Source organism: Athene cunicularia, assembly GCF_003259725.1.
Source record: "Athene cunicularia isolate RWA chromosome 17 unlocalized genomic scaffold, athCun1 chr17_part1, whole genome shotgun sequence".
Lineage (NCBI taxonomy): Eukaryota > Metazoa > Chordata > Aves > Strigiformes > Strigidae > Athene > Athene cunicularia.
This window is the reverse complement of record NW_020799122.1, coordinates 5912825-5930252: the sequence shown is the minus strand read 5'-3', so window position 1 is coordinate 5930252 and position 17428 is coordinate 5912825. Positions and strand designations below refer to the sequence as shown.

The window sequence follows — 17428 nt, the reverse complement described above, 5'->3', positions numbered from 1 at the left end:
AGAAGCAGCTACAAGTACCACTATATAATATGTTCTTCTCCAGAAGAGACAGATATTCTTGAAAATACCCCTAGTTATACGTTAGGAGAATGCAATAGGTGTAGTCAAACTTAGAAAAGCATCTTCTTTTTGCTTCTTCAACTTCATTCAAAAACTGCAGGCTGGACTAAATTCAGTATCTTTGTTCACAGTGCTTCAGACCAAAGCATTAGTGTTGCATAGAAATATATGCCTGCGACTAGGAGGTGATCTCACTCAAGACTATTCCGTGCTCAGTAATTTCTCCTCATAACAGAAGCTACAATGTCTCCTCCAAAAGGGAGAGTCAAGGAGCAGTTTTACACATGCTGGGCACATTTCATGCTCTCAAGCAAAAACACACCTGGGCTATCTCTCAAGTAGTGAACATTGCCTACATTTTAAAAAAATGCTTCAACAGTGAGGTGAGGGAAAAAAAAAATCTGTCCTACTTTTGATGGGCTATCGTAGGACCAGCAGAGCTAGTGCTCACAAGATTTCCCTGCAAAGAGATATTGGGATTTAGGATGCAAATTATCCCAAGATGAAGGACTGTGAAATAAAGAGCCCATGTTAGGACTGGTTACTGGACTGAAACTACGTATGGGGAGAGCACGAGGTTTATCAGCCCGTTCTGGCTCTTGCACAGTGAGGATCGGTGAGGAAACTACAAACAAGCCGATTTCCTCCACCTGAGGTGCACATGGGTCTCAGCCTCTCTGTACATCTTTCCGATTTGTGCAATTCTTGGGGAAAGGCCAGGTCAACTATTTATTTTAGGAGGATTTATTCCTACATACAAAGGCTTAGCTCAGCTACACAATACAGTAGCAATGTGACCAGAAAAACAACGCATGGAAATCCCTGGTATAAATGTATTGTACTACCAGGACAGTGGCTTGGCAACAACCAAAAGAAGGTTTTCAAGTGAGCTAGATACTTCCATCATTCCTCAGAGCTACCACAGGTCTTCAGTGAGAAGCAATAATGTTAACGGAGCCCAAGCAAGTTGCTGTGTTGACAGAGTAGCAGCAGGATCCGAAACCTTCAGAGTTACATCAGGTGGCTTTCCTGGCCTACGCATTTCTTCCAAATAAGCTGCTGTGAACAGAGCAGGTCCACAGTGACATACCCAAGAATAATATATGTGTAGGGGAAAGAGCACTTAAAGGCACTAACTGGTGAGGAATAAGAAAAGGCAGTTAAGGAGCTACTGCAGATGCTCTGAAGCTCTCCAAAACTGCAATAAGTCAAGTGCAGCTCTTGCACGCTGGCATGGATTGGGTCAGCACACCAGTCACATTCTGCTTGTGACCAGACTCTCGAAGGGCAAAGGAATGCAGACAAGCAGTCAGGAACATAGCAAGGTGTGGAGTATCTCACGCAATACAGTACCTGTGTATGAAGTTCAGCACACAATTTGCTTTCCCAAATATGTTCACCCCTTCCCGATTCAGTAATATATTTTCTTACCGTAGTTCAAGAAACCTTCCCAGCTGCATCCAAGAGAATTTAGGATTCATATATACGTATCTCTCCATTTGCAAATTCAAATCAGTTAACCTTGTTGGTTAAGGTTTATCGAACTTTAATTAATTTCATTATTAGTTATTCTGAAGAACTACATAGGGCTGTAAAATGTAGGTGATAATGATGCAGATTTCCAGTAATACCTGGACATGGAAAGCAAACTTTGCAACTATGTTACACAACAAGACATGCACTTCTCTCTGGAAAAGGTCCAGCAAGCACAGAGACCTTAGTATTTTTTTTTTTCTTTAAATGTTTTAATGTATAGAGTAGCAGAATTACTCAGTCCTGGTTTTCTACATTTTCATAGCCCTAGATTGTAAAAATGGAAACTAAACTAGATATTAGAGTTAATTTTTTTAGCAGCTTATTAGAAAGACTGAATTCTGATCACCTCTATTAGACTCCAGACCTGTGTATTCAGAGTTATCTGATAAATATCAAAAAAAGCAAACACAAAGAAGAAACAAATTTAACAGTTAATTTCAGTGTCATGTCATATGTGGCACAGTGCACATTAAAACACACACAGAAATTGTGATTAAAACACAGGACAGGCATGCTGTAAATGTGCTTACCAGCTTGAGAGAAAGCTTCATGTAAAAATTGGAGAGATATAGGGTGGGGGGAGAAAGAGAAAAAAACAACAGTGCATCAGTAGAAGAGGAACTTTTTTGAATGATGTTACAATAAAATGACACATAATCCCCTTGCTGTTGGAAGGCAAAATGGATAACACTAACAAATCTGTGCAAAAGTTCACAAGATGAGCCAGAGTGATCAGTCAGCTGCCATTTCCTCACCAGAAACGGAAAAAGTATTATACCTCTACACACGTGCTTTAGCACTGCAGGTGAAAATTGGACCTGAATTGCCTTATTTGCAGCTGCTACAACAACAACAGTGGTTTTTCCTCATTACAGTAACATCTCTGAAGTGGAAAAAAACTCAGAACTTGCAAATGTATGCAAAGTCCTTTTAGATCAAAAATGTGCTGAAATGCAGTCACGAGCATCAGCCACTTTCTGCAAGGACCCAAGAGAAGCAGGGATAGCACCTAGCCAAAACTCAGCAAAGAGGTGAGGTACGGCACTTGGCCTCCAGCAGCAAAAAGCACAACGGCATCCCTGGCGATTTCCTAGCTCCCAGGCCTATGTCCAGAAGACAACCACCCTGAACTACGCCTGTTGATTGAGTACAGTGCTGTCCAGGCAGTCACGTAAAGTCATTTCATGTTCTTGAACAATTCAGAAATAAATACTCATTCTCATACTTTGGTCATACAGTCAGACGGGGGGGGGGGGGGGGGGGGGGGGGAATCTTTACACCAAATTGATTCTATGACAGCATGGTAAGACATTATTCAAGCTCCTTAAGCGATATACATGATCTAATTCCTCAAAGGTTACCACATTCCTGGTAGAGAGCCAAAACATTATCTTTTTGTTACTCTGGGAAAGTCAGACTAAGAAGAAGTGTAAGCTTAAAGGGCCTACGCAGCAGCAGGGTTTGCCTCTGCCCTGCATCACTTGCACATACAGCTCTCAACAGGGCTGGGGGGCCTCTGAAAATGCCAGGGGAACAAATGTGCCCGGGCAGTCGACCACCAAAGTTACCAAAGCCTCTTCCAGTGTCACAAGATGTTATGACAGCTACAGTTCAGAAGGTTTTCCAAGAGATAGGGAGATAACAGTGCTACAGTGCTTTTCTGTTCTGTGCCAAGAAGCACAAGTTAGCTGCTGTTCAAGATACAAAATCAGATTTTAAAAGGAGAATCAAAGTTGCAACCAGCCTCCTCCTCCAGCAATCCGTGCTGCGCCTGTCCTACCAGCTCTGTGGGGACTGTTGCGAAACACTCAAAACTACACAACAAACTTACAAGTGCATAAATGCACGTCCTCGGTGTTAAAGACAGCTGAAACATGAAAGTGGAAAACTCCTCTCACTCCATGCAATGACCTGCACCTCGGAACCTCTCTCCATTATTTTACTACCACCAGCTCCCAGGTAGGTGCTCTCAAACAGATTGCTCCATTTTTAGCACAGTTCTTTAGGATTGTATTTAAAATAAAGGTGGTTCCACACTGGTGATGTTTTTGACAGCATGATTTAAGACATACACATTTTTCAGAAATAATTACCATTAGTTATCAGAATTTGTACAGTAATACATGCCAACCGTTCAAGGAAAATATATGGCCCCGTAATAAATAGTGAAATATTCCATTTGAACTGATGCATTCAGTGACAACACAGCAGTTAAACTTCCCTCTGAAGTTCAGTCCATTAGGAAGTAAACACATGATAATAATCACAATGCAATGGAGAAATTCACTCCAGCAGCTAAGAGGCCATTAAAAAAAAAGGGAAACAAAACCAATCCATTTGAGAGACTAATCATACAGGAAGGAGAAAGAATGAGCTAAAATATATTGCTGAAGAAATTCAGCATAGGCAGCTTTTGTTTGCATAATTGCTTTAGCACTCCTGTGAACTTTAGCATAGACATGATCAGCACAAATTGAGATCCTTGTACATATATACAGACAAGACTCATGGTGCAGAATAAATATTTACCTATGAAGCACTCTATAAAAGGCACAAATGTATGCTACATGCGCTAGTTTCTAAACACTACTCACTCTAATGCACTACACTACTGCGAAGGATCATCTGCGTCAAGACTATTCTTTTGCTGTAAATTCAGCAAATTTGAAAAGTATTATAGACACTGTATGCCCAATTCTTATGCTGTTAAGTATGACAAAAATAGAGAACTTAGTTATAGCATTTCCAAATAGTACATCAGGGATTGTTACAACCAGTACAAATAAGAAAGCAGATCATAAGACTGGAAACAATGAAATGCTGAAATAAGTCATATTCACAGTTTTCAATTTCTGACATGTTTTGATAATTTTACATGACAGCAATTTGGTTTCTATACACAAATATAAGCAGACTGAAAACAAATCTGCATTAAACACTAAATAACTACTTTTGTCCATTTTGTTGGGTTTTCACAGCTAGAAACTTGCTCACAGCTCCTGGGAGAACAGAGTCATTTCCCCCCCAAATGATCAAATGAAGTACATTTCTTCAAAACGAGCAAATCTGTTTCAAGCTGTCAATTTAAAACAAGTCTAGTTTAGTCTTGCAGGGAAAAAAAATGAAGAGCCTAAGAGCCACAAGCTTCAATAACACATGAGAGAGCATGAAAGCCAGCAAGTCCATGTGTTATTGGACAGTCACGGCCACTAACCTCACTTACAGAAAACAATGTTGAAACAAATCACTGGACTTCCATACAACCAAAAGGTAATTTTTTTTCTTAGTGGTCCTGAAACAATCTCCCCATACGCTGCTTTATCTGGATATCAGATTTAGAGGTCACGTATCTTGATTCCATGAACGATCATCATTACAGAGAGTTCAGGAAAGGATCGGAAAGCTCTAGGGAGTGCTCCACAGCAAAGGCACAGAACGTGGCATTGCACTGCTGCAAATCAGGGGTTGGCTCATGATGCTCAAGACTTCAGTCATCAAATATTTTTGAATAATTGCATGGAGCTGAATTTATTTTAGAATAAATGCATGGAACCTGTACTTACTCTGAATTTCACAGGTCCAACTACTTTAATTGTGCCAATTTCAGCATTTCCAGGACTAGCAGACATGTCTTTCCTGCACATAACACTGTAAGCCGCAACTTGCATCCCACTAAATTTTCCTTTGATCTTTTACAAAGCACATTTCCACAGCACACTCTAACGGCGTTGTAAGTGGGGTTAGCGACTGTGTAACAACGGTATGGGCTGATCACACCATACACGGACTTACAACATATTCCCTAGCCTCAATGGCACACGTGGGTGTCCCTAAAGTCCTCTTCATGAGTTCTTTGTGAATATACAAAGACTGTGTCTGCTGGTGAGTCAGCAAGAGAAAACACATCCGTTACAGTGGAGACGAGCACGGCACCTCCGTGTTTACTGCTTCTACAGCAAAAGACAGCTTGGCATTTGACTAGCCTTTAAGTGCAAAGCAGAAGCTTCCTAGAAACTAGGCGAATATTAGAAGTTTAGCAATCTCACAAAAATCAGAAAATATATTTTTAAATGCTAGCTTAAACACACAAGGTCAGAAAACACCTTTCTTTGTGCTAGAATAAACCATGGCTTTAATGACCCCACCCACCCAAAACCCCTCATCTTGGCACAGATTTATACACTTATGTTAGAATAACAAGTATTCCCAGAGGCAGGGAACAGTGCAGGTACAAGAGGGGACGGTTTGTTTTGTTTGCTGTTTCTGCATGCTCACAGAACAACGAAGTACCAATCACCCAGGCAGACCAACAGCTAAGTGTCAAGGGAGAAGACTCCACAGTATGTCACAGAGGCAAGACGGGATGGTAAGGGAAAACATTAACTGGTTCAATGGAAGTAACATCACACTGTAGCGAAGTCAATAACTTCCACTAAAAAGGAAACCACAAAAGTCCCTGTGTGACTTATGGAACCATCTAGAGGGTGGAACTTGGGTAATGACAGTAATATCTGCGTCCCAGCAACCAGACTCATCCCCTCTGCTTCATCAGAGACAAGGCAAGTCTGCACAAGCCACACAGAGTAATTCAAAGGTGTAAGTTCTACCCCTGGATTTTGTTAGTTCAGAAGTATTGCTCTTTAAATAAAGGTGCTGATGTTACTGCTGCTATAGCAATAAAACAAAAGAACACAAAATTAATATCAACTAGCAGAAAACCGAGTTTTCTTTGTCCTCAAAATGGAATTAGAAAAAGCAGAGCAAGCATAAATGAAATTATGACTTATGTAAGTGGTTCCTCATTTTTTGTACTCTTCTGGCTTTAACTTCCCTAACGAGACAAAGTAGATTTCAAGTGTTATACCTCCTTTTTTTTAAGAGTTATTAGAAAAAACACTCAAAAACCCATAAAAGATCTTTTTTCCACCTCATCTTCTAGTTCTGATCCATGATAAGTGCTGAAACAGTTTTATGATATTCCAACATTTCTGCTGTTAGGGTTAGAAGAAACTTTAAGGAAAATACAAAAATATGATTAGAAAACCATAGACAGAGAAGAGTCAGCACCTTTTTTTTTTTTTTAAAGACACTAGGATTTCATATTGGCAGTGACCACTGACACTAGTATTGGTGCCTCTACATTAACCTTGCATCTGTTGTAAATTGTTCAGGCATCTGCTTCCTTCCATGAAAATAAGATTCATTGGATTTTTGGTTTGGAAGCAAAATTAAAACCAGACTGGACAGAGGACATAAAATTGTTAATTATATCATGCATTTTAACAGTCACCAGTGATTTTTCTGGTTTAATTTCATAATTTCTCTTTCCAAATGCAACATAAGATGCTAAACTAAAACTTGATAAGGAAATTAATAAAACATACTGCCTTTCCAGGCACATTCTGATAGAGATTTCATGGAGGAATTGTATGAGAATACATTCACTCACTTATGTTTCAAGGATCAATTACAACGTGTAGTTCTGCTGGTGGTATTTATCCTGTTAAGGTCTTAGTATCTACTGGACTCAGCTCCTACTACAGATACTCAGTTCACATTAAGTAGTACCTCTTCATGCATTTCTTCCTTAAGCTAGTGCAAAAAAGGAGTATGATCCAATTTCCTCCAAAATAAGCAAACTGTTACCCTGGGCTTTCATAGGAGTTTTCAGCTCAGTTTATCAACAAAGTCAAGGAAGGACTTGCTTGACAATTTGGTTCAATAAAGTAATACTTAAAATGCCTTGTGGCCACCTTTACTGCAAGGTGCCTGGCTGGAATGGAATTTTGCCTCTGAACAAAACCAGCAGTGCGGAGACGATATTCAGAACAAATGAAATTATTCAGTGTCCAAAGCCAAACACCCGTTACACTGTGCTGTCCTGCTGGCTCCCTGCACGACCTTTCCAAAAGTTGCTTTGCTGATGTACTTCTGAACAGATCAAACATTCTTCTGTTTAGAGGAGAGTTTTAGCCCCATATCCTCCCAATTTCTTTGTTAACATCACAATCCAGTAATCATAACATTAAAATGAGCAAAATTCAGATGCTTTTGGATTAGAAAGGGAGATGGAAAAGAACAGATAAAAGGAAGTCTTCTAAAACTTAGTAAGGTGAAAGCAGAACTACCAGTATTATCTGGCTTTACTGAATACAAAAGGGGTCATATCAACCATATCAGCTGAAACAAATACCAACCACTCATTTTTCATCTGATAAATTAACAAGATTTGAGGTGATTCTTGATTTATTTTTCACCTGGTTGGAATTATTTTATTTTTGAAGGGCATATGGCACTTCGATGATCTTTTAGTCTGACTATTTGTATAATACATATCACTAAGGCCCTATGAAATGTGAAACCTGACAAGTTTTCAAATCAGATGGAGTAAGGTGCTGGAGATTTGCAGCCTTTTACTACGTATTTCTAGATGAACCAAGATGCCTGAATTCGTCCCTCTGGAAAAAAGAGACACTGATCTGAGCACTGGCTTCTAACTCTGAATCAGGCAGGAAAAGTATTTACATACAAACATCCTGGTAGCTTAACAGGGGAAGGAAATGAAATAGAAAGAGAACATAGTGAAAGGTTTAAATTAAGATTTAGTAATAGCCTTTCCTTGCACATTATTAATGAACATGTCAGCAGAAATTTGAGGGATTCCAGAGAAGACGATAGGAGATTGTTCTCACTATTTCACCTTTCACACAAACCACTTAAAAACACAGTACGTAGAATTCGTAAGACTCACTTGGACTCCTCAGATAGTTAATACATAATGTCCTTTCTTGAGGAAATATTAAAAGCAATTAGCTGTAATTACTTATACAGCCAAATACTCACGAAGTACGGATTTGTACATTTGAAATACAAACTTGTAAAGTGCCCAGGGAGCTACAAACTAGTATTTTTAAATCAAGTCAGAAACATTCAGCTCTATTTTCAGTATTTTGTGCCATCAATGGCACTACTGGAGCACTAGATCACAACACAAACTCTCACCTTCAGCAGTGCCTTACTCTCCAGAGTCTCAGTGTCACCCTGCAGGAAGACTGCCAGATGCCCACCCGCTGTAGTGGGTGCCACCAAGACAGTCACTACTTCACACATCCTCCAGGTCTGCTGCTGCAGAAGCAGAACTGAAAAACTGTCTTCCCCCCTTAAAACCCACTGAGAAAAGATGCTCTGAGCCAAACTGCAACTAAGGGAGAGAGGTACATTTACAGAACCTGCCTTTGGACAGCTTAGAAACTTCCCGCTTCCCCAGGGAAAAGCACCAGAAATGTGGGGGGGTTTGGGTTCTGAAGGTCACATTAAATGGCAATTCCCCAGGAAAGACCTGAAAACCATTCTGTCTAAAACATCTTTTTAAATGTACTTTCTGTAAAGATGAGACAAAATACAGTTTACAGGACTGTTCTCAATTCTCTAACTAACCACTGAAGTTCCCCGCTGAAATCATCTCTACTTTTATACAGCTCCAGCCCTCAGCCCTAAATGCCAGTGCAGTCCCTGAAGCAGAATTTGGGCTTTGTGAAGTAGTCACTTCCTTGCTGTTACAGTCTGCTCTAAAAAACATTTTAAAATACTGAACACTTGTGTCTCCTTCCTGTAGTTTTTATAGGAGGAAATAATTTTAAGGACCTTAACCTAGGATCCAAAGCCATGCTATGCCAGCAATTTTTCAGCACAACCACGCCACGTGCGAGCTTCTGGGAAGATAACATCATCTTTTTGCTTGAAAATTGGAAAATTTTATCTCAGGAACCTGTCATTTTACTTACTGCTTATGAAAACCACCAATGAAATCATTTAATTCTACACAAACACTTTGACATCAGTTTACCAATATAGCCACAGCTGCTGTCAGCAACAGGAACAGAGCAGCTGACCTGGGAAAACTCAGGCCACATTTCCTACTCCATCAGCAGCAAAGGACACAGGGACACTGAGCTTAAAACAGTGGTGACGTGTCACAAAATGTTGATGCAGTTTGATCTAGACCCAGGTAAATCCCTGAGGTCAGCCACGGAGGCTTTCAGCTCCTTTGCACCATACAATCCATAAACCAGCATCTAACACACTGCTTCAGCTGCTGGCAGGGGAACAACCCAAACCCTAACCCCTCAGAACCTCTCATCTATGTTTTGGAGCTTGCATACTCGACTGAAAGCTTTTGCACACAGAATATAATTTTAAACTGTGTGCATCATAGCACTGGGAAGTGAAAGTCGGTTCAAAATCAACGACGTCTGTGGACTTAATGGGAAATGACCAGAAAAAGACTCCAGCCCACAATTCTGCACACTAACATATGTAGGAAAGGCTGCAAGGACTAATCATATAACTTGAATTTTTTTTTTTTCCTAGCTTTGTTATGGTTGGTTCATCATAGCAAACTCTCAGTTAATGTCTTTCCTCCATCGTTTGCAAGAATGGCAGCTATTACAAATAGTTTTTAACTTGGTAGTTTTGTAAAGATATTTCACTGACATTTAAAGTGTCAAGAATAAAAACTGGGGGAAAAAAAAACCATTTAAAACCAATTAGAAAAAAGTTAAAGAGCATGGCAGGGTATTAATTTTTCCATGGACACTTTAAAAACTGCTTAACCCACACTGTGTGCTCAAGGAAGCCCAAAGGCAGACATGATAAACTTGTTGGGAAGCAGGATTTCTTGGGCTCTCTACAGCAGCCAAATCAAACCTTCCTATCTCATTGGAACTTCATGCTACAGGATGAGGTTAAGGTCCTTGAGAAGTGTCAGCCCCAAATATTTCGAGCCAACTCTAACTGAGGCAGCTGCAGGGAACATGAAATTCAGTTGCCCCCCATTCTCCACCCACATGGCTGCCCTGGTTTAAAGCACATGTGTACCATATAAACAACTTTATTACCACCCAGAATCAATTCATCTTTCACTTCTCACCTGTTTTCTTAAGACTCAGACTTACTAAGCAAGTTAACATTGCAGCCCTTGAAGCATAAGCTGAGGCCAAGTCTCTGGAACAGAAGCTGCACACAGAAGCATACTGGGCCATAAAATACAGGGAAGTCACCTTCCCACTACTGCAGCAAGAGGTGTCAGGTCATTTCAGGGAAATGCTTGAACTTACACTAACTGAAATCAGAAGAATTCTTTTCTAGAAACCCTCCTAATTTACTCTCCTCCTTCTGACACAGGCATTGAGCTGAATCCACCCTGCAGAGTGGAAAACTTCTCACATATCAGGATCAGAGTACATCTCTGAATGGTGCTCCTCCAGTCTTACTCTGCCACAGACATATATGCAGGGCTAAGAAATTAATATCTGGCTTCTACATGAGTATTACTTAATGTTCACCTCTTCCTTCCAAACTCTGTATAATCCCTCCTCCCCAGAAAACCTAAATGGGTAATTTCTATCAGCAACTGTACTTTTTGTGGTTTCATTGTGGGGTTTTTGACTACAAATGGCTTTATAGGTTGGGAATCCTTGGATTTGTCTGCATGTTAAGATAGAACACAATGGATTCATTCACAAAACAAAACAAGTATTTACATAACAGAACGTGCAATAAAAGCGCAAGAAAGAAAGAAAAGAGAAAGAAAGAGAGAGAGGTATCCAGAGGAGAACTTACCCCGCGCTTTAGGCTCCTGAAGCAGTGGATTTTGGGTTTGGAGGTCATGAACTCGTTGAAGCGATGGGAGAGGGGTTCCTTTTGCTGCTTGGGAGACTGGGGGCCGTTGGGAACAGCAGAGGGTGAGGCAGAGGCAGGGGGAGGAGGAGGGGGCTGATGGGGGGATGTTAAAAGGGACATAAGCTACGTATAAGAGATGGAGAAGTGACAGAATAAAAACCAAAATAAAAAGATAAAACACAAAACGAAAATAAGCATCAAAACCAATATTTGAAATCCAGAGAAAAAAACAATTAAATAATTAAATATTAAGGCCATGGTTCAAAAGAGGGGGGAAAGCAGTATTTAAGAGTTGTGTTAAATGAAGACTGTGATAAATGGAAGTTTTAGTAAGTGATGCAACAGAAGAGTAACACAAAAGTATTTTGACAGGAAGCTCATGCAGACTCTTCCATGCAGTGCTATCCCCATAAATTGCCCTGTTCTCGCTCTGTGGACAGCTCGGAATAATGCATATGGATAGAGCTTTCAAATACCTGAATTTAAATGGATCAGATAAGGAAGGTACCTTAGTGCCCAGTAGCGTTTCTATTATCTGGAAAACAACAAACCACATTCCTTCCTGCTTTCAAATCATACCTCAGTAATGTGCATCACACTTCACTTTTACAAATTATTCTATGAATTTGCTCAGGGGTTAGTCCTGGGTTTTGTTTCTGCCTACACTGATGTAAGCACCAGACAGCCAAGGTCTCTCTTATATCAGCACAACAGGACTGATGCATTTTGAACAGGTAGATTATTTTTGACTCTGTAATTAGAAGTGGTTTGGAAAGGGTCAGAGCAAGGGTGAGATCAAAACAACGAAGCTACTCTGGGCTTCCATCAGTGTTACTGAAAACCAATTCAGTTCAGTCACCCTGACACATTCTGGTAACCCCCGATAAATGCTGCCATGCATTATGGTGTAAAATATGACAGTGAAATGAAAAAGGTTTAATGGATACATAAGTTAATATGGTCTTTTTAAAAGTCAACTGCTCAGTTAGTTATGCTCTGTTAGTTGTGCTTAAGAAGAATGAATTGCATCAATTCCTTGTTCCCAGCCACCCAACTGCTGAACCCAGTGCACAGACTGAAAAGATAACGCAAATGAAAAGCCAAGGAGAGATTTAGAAGTGTCAAAACAGTAATGCCACATTAAAGCTTCCCAAAAGTAATGTTAGTTCGCACACATGGCACTAGGTAAGGGTATACAATTCCTTCTCTGAGTTAAGAACAGAAATGGACCATGGCAGAGACATGACAAGTGAAGTTAAATCAATACAAAAACTGCAACATAATTAAAGAAATTATACAAGAAAAAAAATTTAAAGATATAAAGAAACTTAAGCAACCAAAGACTACAACAAAACACCATATTAAGACATCAGTTATTAACTTTCTCAATCTAAAATTCTCTTTAAAAAATTATAATTGCCAAGATTACTAGACAAGACAGAGGTTATTGACTATACACATACTAGCACCAAGCTCAAGTTTGCAAGTCAGTACCTTATTTTTCTTGATGAATGGCCATAACTTGCCCTTGGACTTGCCACCAAACTTCGGCTCAGACTTCCCATCCCCCCTGGAGTTGGAAAGGCTGGATTCTGAGACAGTCCGCTTCATGGGCTGCGTGAAATCCTCAAAGTCGATATCTCCTGGAGGCTCAAATCCTGATTTAAAGGCTTCTATTACCAGCTGCGAATCCTGGAATGGGACAGATCCAGTATGAGTGTAAACATCTCAGGTGAGGGCTGTCATCAAGTAAGTTTGTCTGCACAGGAACCAACCCTTACAGTGACCAGACTCATTCCCAGGAACAAACACACTTCCAGAGCCCAGGATCAATACAAGTCTCTCCATCTTCTGCTCCAAGATCAGGGCACTTTTCTTGGACCTATTTTCACTACCATGGTGTGCTTAAACCCCAACACCTAGGCACACCATAGTATCCTATGAGAACAAGGCACTCTGATGTGTGAAAATTAATATTACCAGATACTGAAATAATAAATACAGTTAAGAACACAACAGCCACCACACACAGAACAAAAGTTTCCAACCTATGTCAGTCAGAATGTATTGCAACTGGGAATATATAATAGATCTCTAAATAAACAATGCATCTACAGAAATAAAGTAGGTGAGCTTTAGCTTTAGTCTCAAAAAGCCCATTATTCCTGTTCTGACAATTTAGTCCATTTTGCAAAGGTATTACAGAGACCAGTCATTACTCAAAATGCCAACAGATAAAAAGCAGCGGACTACAGTCTATTTAGGGAAATTGAAAATACATAACTATCATTAAAGCACAGGTCATTGTAGTTAACTAAAGATGATGCTTAGGAAGAGTAAACTCAGGTCTCCTTGTTCCAACCTTCCACTGACCTGCACGACCCCTGAGTCTGACCACAACCCAGCAGTGTTTCCATTCCCTTGGATTCATTTCCAACATAAGAATTAAATTCTGATACAAACACCTTCTAAAGGCTTCTCCATGTCTACTGGTGAAAATGACTAAGAGCGTATTATTGTTAACTTCACTGACCAGAAGAGCAATCATACTTCAGTAACTGAACAGAGAACTTAAGTGACTCATAACAAATACTTAAGGTATAGAATTGCTGGGCATGCAGCTATAAGCAACTAGTATAAAATCCCAATTAATACTCCTATAAAAAGGAGCTCTTGAGTGACCACCCTAACACAAGTGGATAAGTTGGTGCTTGCAAACTCAGCTACAGTAAATGGCAGGAGATGCTCTTACAAGCTTTACCTAACAACTGAGCAGTGTGGGCCCACAAGTGTGGGCAGTGGCTGGGAACTCCACATGTTGTCATTAAAGCCACATACCCTTTTGGCAGTAACTACTAGATTTATGTCAGCCATACTCCGGCTGTATACTGCATGCAATAGTGTCGCTGTTTTTTAGACAAGGGTGGGAATAAATCAAAGACCAATAGATAGCATTTGTCCCAGTCAGGTCTACAAACAATTAATTACACAAACTCAAAATCATACCTCAGCTTGCCAAATGCGTTTAAATCTAATGGACTTTAACACATTTTGCATTTACTTGACTTCTAGGTAAGAAAGCTTTTTATGTTATATTGTTCTGACAGTTTTCTTCTAAGATCATTAGAGAAACTGTGCCACAGCACACAAATATCTTATTAGCCTCTAGAGAAGCACCACTATCTTGTTCAGATAAAAAACATTACCTTGTGGCTTTGAAGGCATTTCACAGATTCTGCTTATGTCCACAGGTAAAATACTATTAATAAGAAATCCAGAGGCCAGACTCAACTGAGCAAAACACATCTATGGGAAAAGTTTTGCAGAAGTCTTCATGGGATTGTGAAGAAAATTAAGGCTTAAGATCCTCAACCTATCAGGTGCACTGTGAAATTCCTGCAAAATTCTTAGGGAGGTAGAACAACACTTTCCAGTATCTCATCCTAGTTTGACATTACAACTTCCTGAGATCTAAACATCTGAAGTGATTTTTAGTAATAGTCATGAAAGCAAGATGAAGAAGGAAGAGAGAAGAGACTACAAACACACACAAGGTTACATTAAATACTCTATTAGTATTTTATCATATTCATGGAGCTTCTAATTTTTTCCCCTCTTAATTTTACAGTGTTCCTTCCAGTTAGTCAAAACATCCTTCCACTACAATGGTGCTAAAAATAACCAGCATGCTCCATATATCACAGAGATAATGTCATAACAGGAACTCCTAAGTCCATAATAAATTAATTTTATCTGCTGCTAGAGCCTTCTGAAGCAAATTCTGCATAGGTTCACCTAGCAGTCACTCCAGCTTAGCCTTGCAACATGACCTCTGTGTTGTCCAAGCTGTTAGAAAGAGGACATGAAAAAGAAGCATATTTACAACTGTGTTAAAAACACAGGGATAACCAGTATTCCCAGCTAAATCCAGACAGTTTCTATCGCTATCAGGAGGAATTCAATACATTTCAGTGAGGGCACAAAGCAATCCTATTTACACAGTTGCAAATTTAGTAACTAAGCCTGAAAGACTGGCCATTTTGCAAGTTGGCACGAGGCAGAACTGTGTAATATTTCCGCTGCAGAGAATAGACAAAGTATTAAATCTGTCCCATATGTCATTCTGGTTCTTCACACTACTTGACAAAATAGGGGCCCTAGAAGAAAAATGATGTTCCAGAACCCCGCTAGCATCCACAGAGGGAGGGAACACGGAGCTGGCTGTGGAAAGGAAGCCTGTTAGCAGCCTGCACTTCCACAGTTCCGATGTCACTACAGAAGTAGGTCCTTCCTTACTGTTGTACTACACAATTCTGATGCTAGAAATCACAGTGGTTCAGACACCCCAGATACCCCACCTTCACAGAACAATGTTTGTAGTAAACCTACCTGAAGCTGAAAATTGACTATCGAAAAGCTCTGAGATACCTACGTGAAGTGCAAAGCTCTACTGCTCTTATTTTGCTTTTCCTTTTTACACAGTAATGCCTTACTATGAGCTGGGAATATTCTACTGGCAGCACGAAAACCCCTGCAGAACTTTCAGGTTCTTACATCCTTTCATCTAGAGCTGACAAGTGGTTTGGTACACAAGGTAAATTACTAGAATTGGTGCTTTATCTGTAATTACTTTCTTTCTGAGAAATACATCTGTATTAGTTGTGGTGGTTCCAGGTAAGGCTCTGGTTTCTGAACTGAAGTTACTGTACTAACAGCAGAGCTTTCATTTACTCTCCCCCTTCTTCAGTAACTCTATATGCGATAGCTGGGTAGAAAAAGTGAAAATAAACCCAAAGGATACCAAGAGCTAAATAAGAACTCCAAATGCATGACTGCCTTTTGTCAGTGACATATTGTCTGACCTTATACATTTCGAGTTTAGTGATACTGTACGTTTATGATTACCAGATCCTGGAGATCTCCTCCCAGCTGGGAAACACATGTCTGAGTGGGTCCAGAGTTTCACACAAAGCTTTTCCTGCTCAGCAGGCTCTTGGTTTTGCTCACCATTGTACTAGCTATATTATCACCAGCTGTCCTTGCATTCAACTTTGCTGGAATCTGACCTCATTTTCAAAGCTGACTACAGCATAGATCTAGTTGACTTTCAGATACAATTTTTTTCAAGCTTTAAAAAGTGAGTAAAGGAGACAACTTTAAATTTTAATTTTGAGGAAATTTCTCCTGATGGTAGTCTAATAAAGCCCAAACTTGCTTCTTAGAACATTAAGGGGTGAGATGGGAAAGATCTGCTGTAACACTCATTTGGTTAAATACATTTTTGTTAGCATGGTGTTTACAGGAGATCCCTTAGTTATCAATGCTCAAAACCACCATTTTCTAATGTCATACTTGTGCACGAGCCATCAATCTGACTTATCTGTGTGCAAGAGAGACTAACTTGAACATGAAATTCACAGCAATTCAAACACCTAGCTAAGCCTTATGTGTGTTTTACTAAAACCTCACTTGAATCTTCAAGCAGAGCACAGTCTTAGATATAAATCTCCCCAACGTTATTTTACCATGCAGCACCTCAAATAAGGGTATGTTGTTCTAACATGGAAATCTGTGCCCCAACTCCCCCTTCTCCTACCCTGAAAGAGTAATTTTCATATTCCTTGGTTTCCTATGCTGCTCTCTGTGAGAGCAATTGCCAAGCAGAAAGCAGTGGATTCATTTCAAAACTTCAGCCCCAGGCTTATGCTGCCAATTAATGGCAGTCTCCAGGCTCTGGGCACTGAATAACTCAGAAAAGATTCCAGTGAAAAAGACGTATGAGAAATTCAAACAGCCAGCAAGACACATGCTGTTTGTATTTGAAGCACTACTGTGATCCATGAGAAGGACTGAAAGAGCAAGCAGAGACTTCATTTACAAAAGGAGCAGATCATTCCTAAAACAAAATAGAAAACACATTTGCCCTTGTGCTAACTGTACATCAGGAAGCTCAATCGAACTCTTGATCAGCCTTTTTTATCAGGAAGGCTTTTTATTCCTACAATGATGTTCAGCAATCACAATTTGTGAGAGCTCATTTACAGATTGCTAGCAAACCTCAAATCTGCAAAGATAGATTTTACACTAAAGTAGAAATTTTGCCAGAGCTGTTTGCAATAATTTATGTAGCCAATACTTTAAATATTTCCAT

General features: G+C 39.8%; 1 protein-coding gene across 18 annotated transcripts in view; it reads right to left on the bottom strand.

The window, feature by feature from the left end:
- FNBP1 (formin binding protein 1) overlaps positions 1-17428 on the bottom strand; it is an 87514-nt gene that overhangs the window by 14656 nt on the left and 55430 nt on the right. For 4 of the 18 annotated variants that reach the window (XM_026860345.1, XM_026860346.1, XM_026860342.1 and 1 more), the window contains exons 9-13: positions 12772-12969; positions 11218-11400; positions 5389-5475; positions 2127-2141; positions 1943-1978 (exon numbers count right to left, since the gene is read on the bottom strand). In XM_026860345.1, the coding sequence (XP_026716146.1) occupies positions 1943-1978; positions 2127-2141; positions 5389-5475; positions 11218-11400; positions 12772-12969 (519 nt within the window). The remainder of the gene's footprint in view (positions 1-1942; positions 1979-2126; positions 2142-5388; positions 5476-11217; positions 11401-12771; positions 12970-17428) is intronic. The other 14 variants (XM_026860350.1, XM_026860351.1, XM_026860352.1 and 11 more) reach the window with 10 other exon arrangements.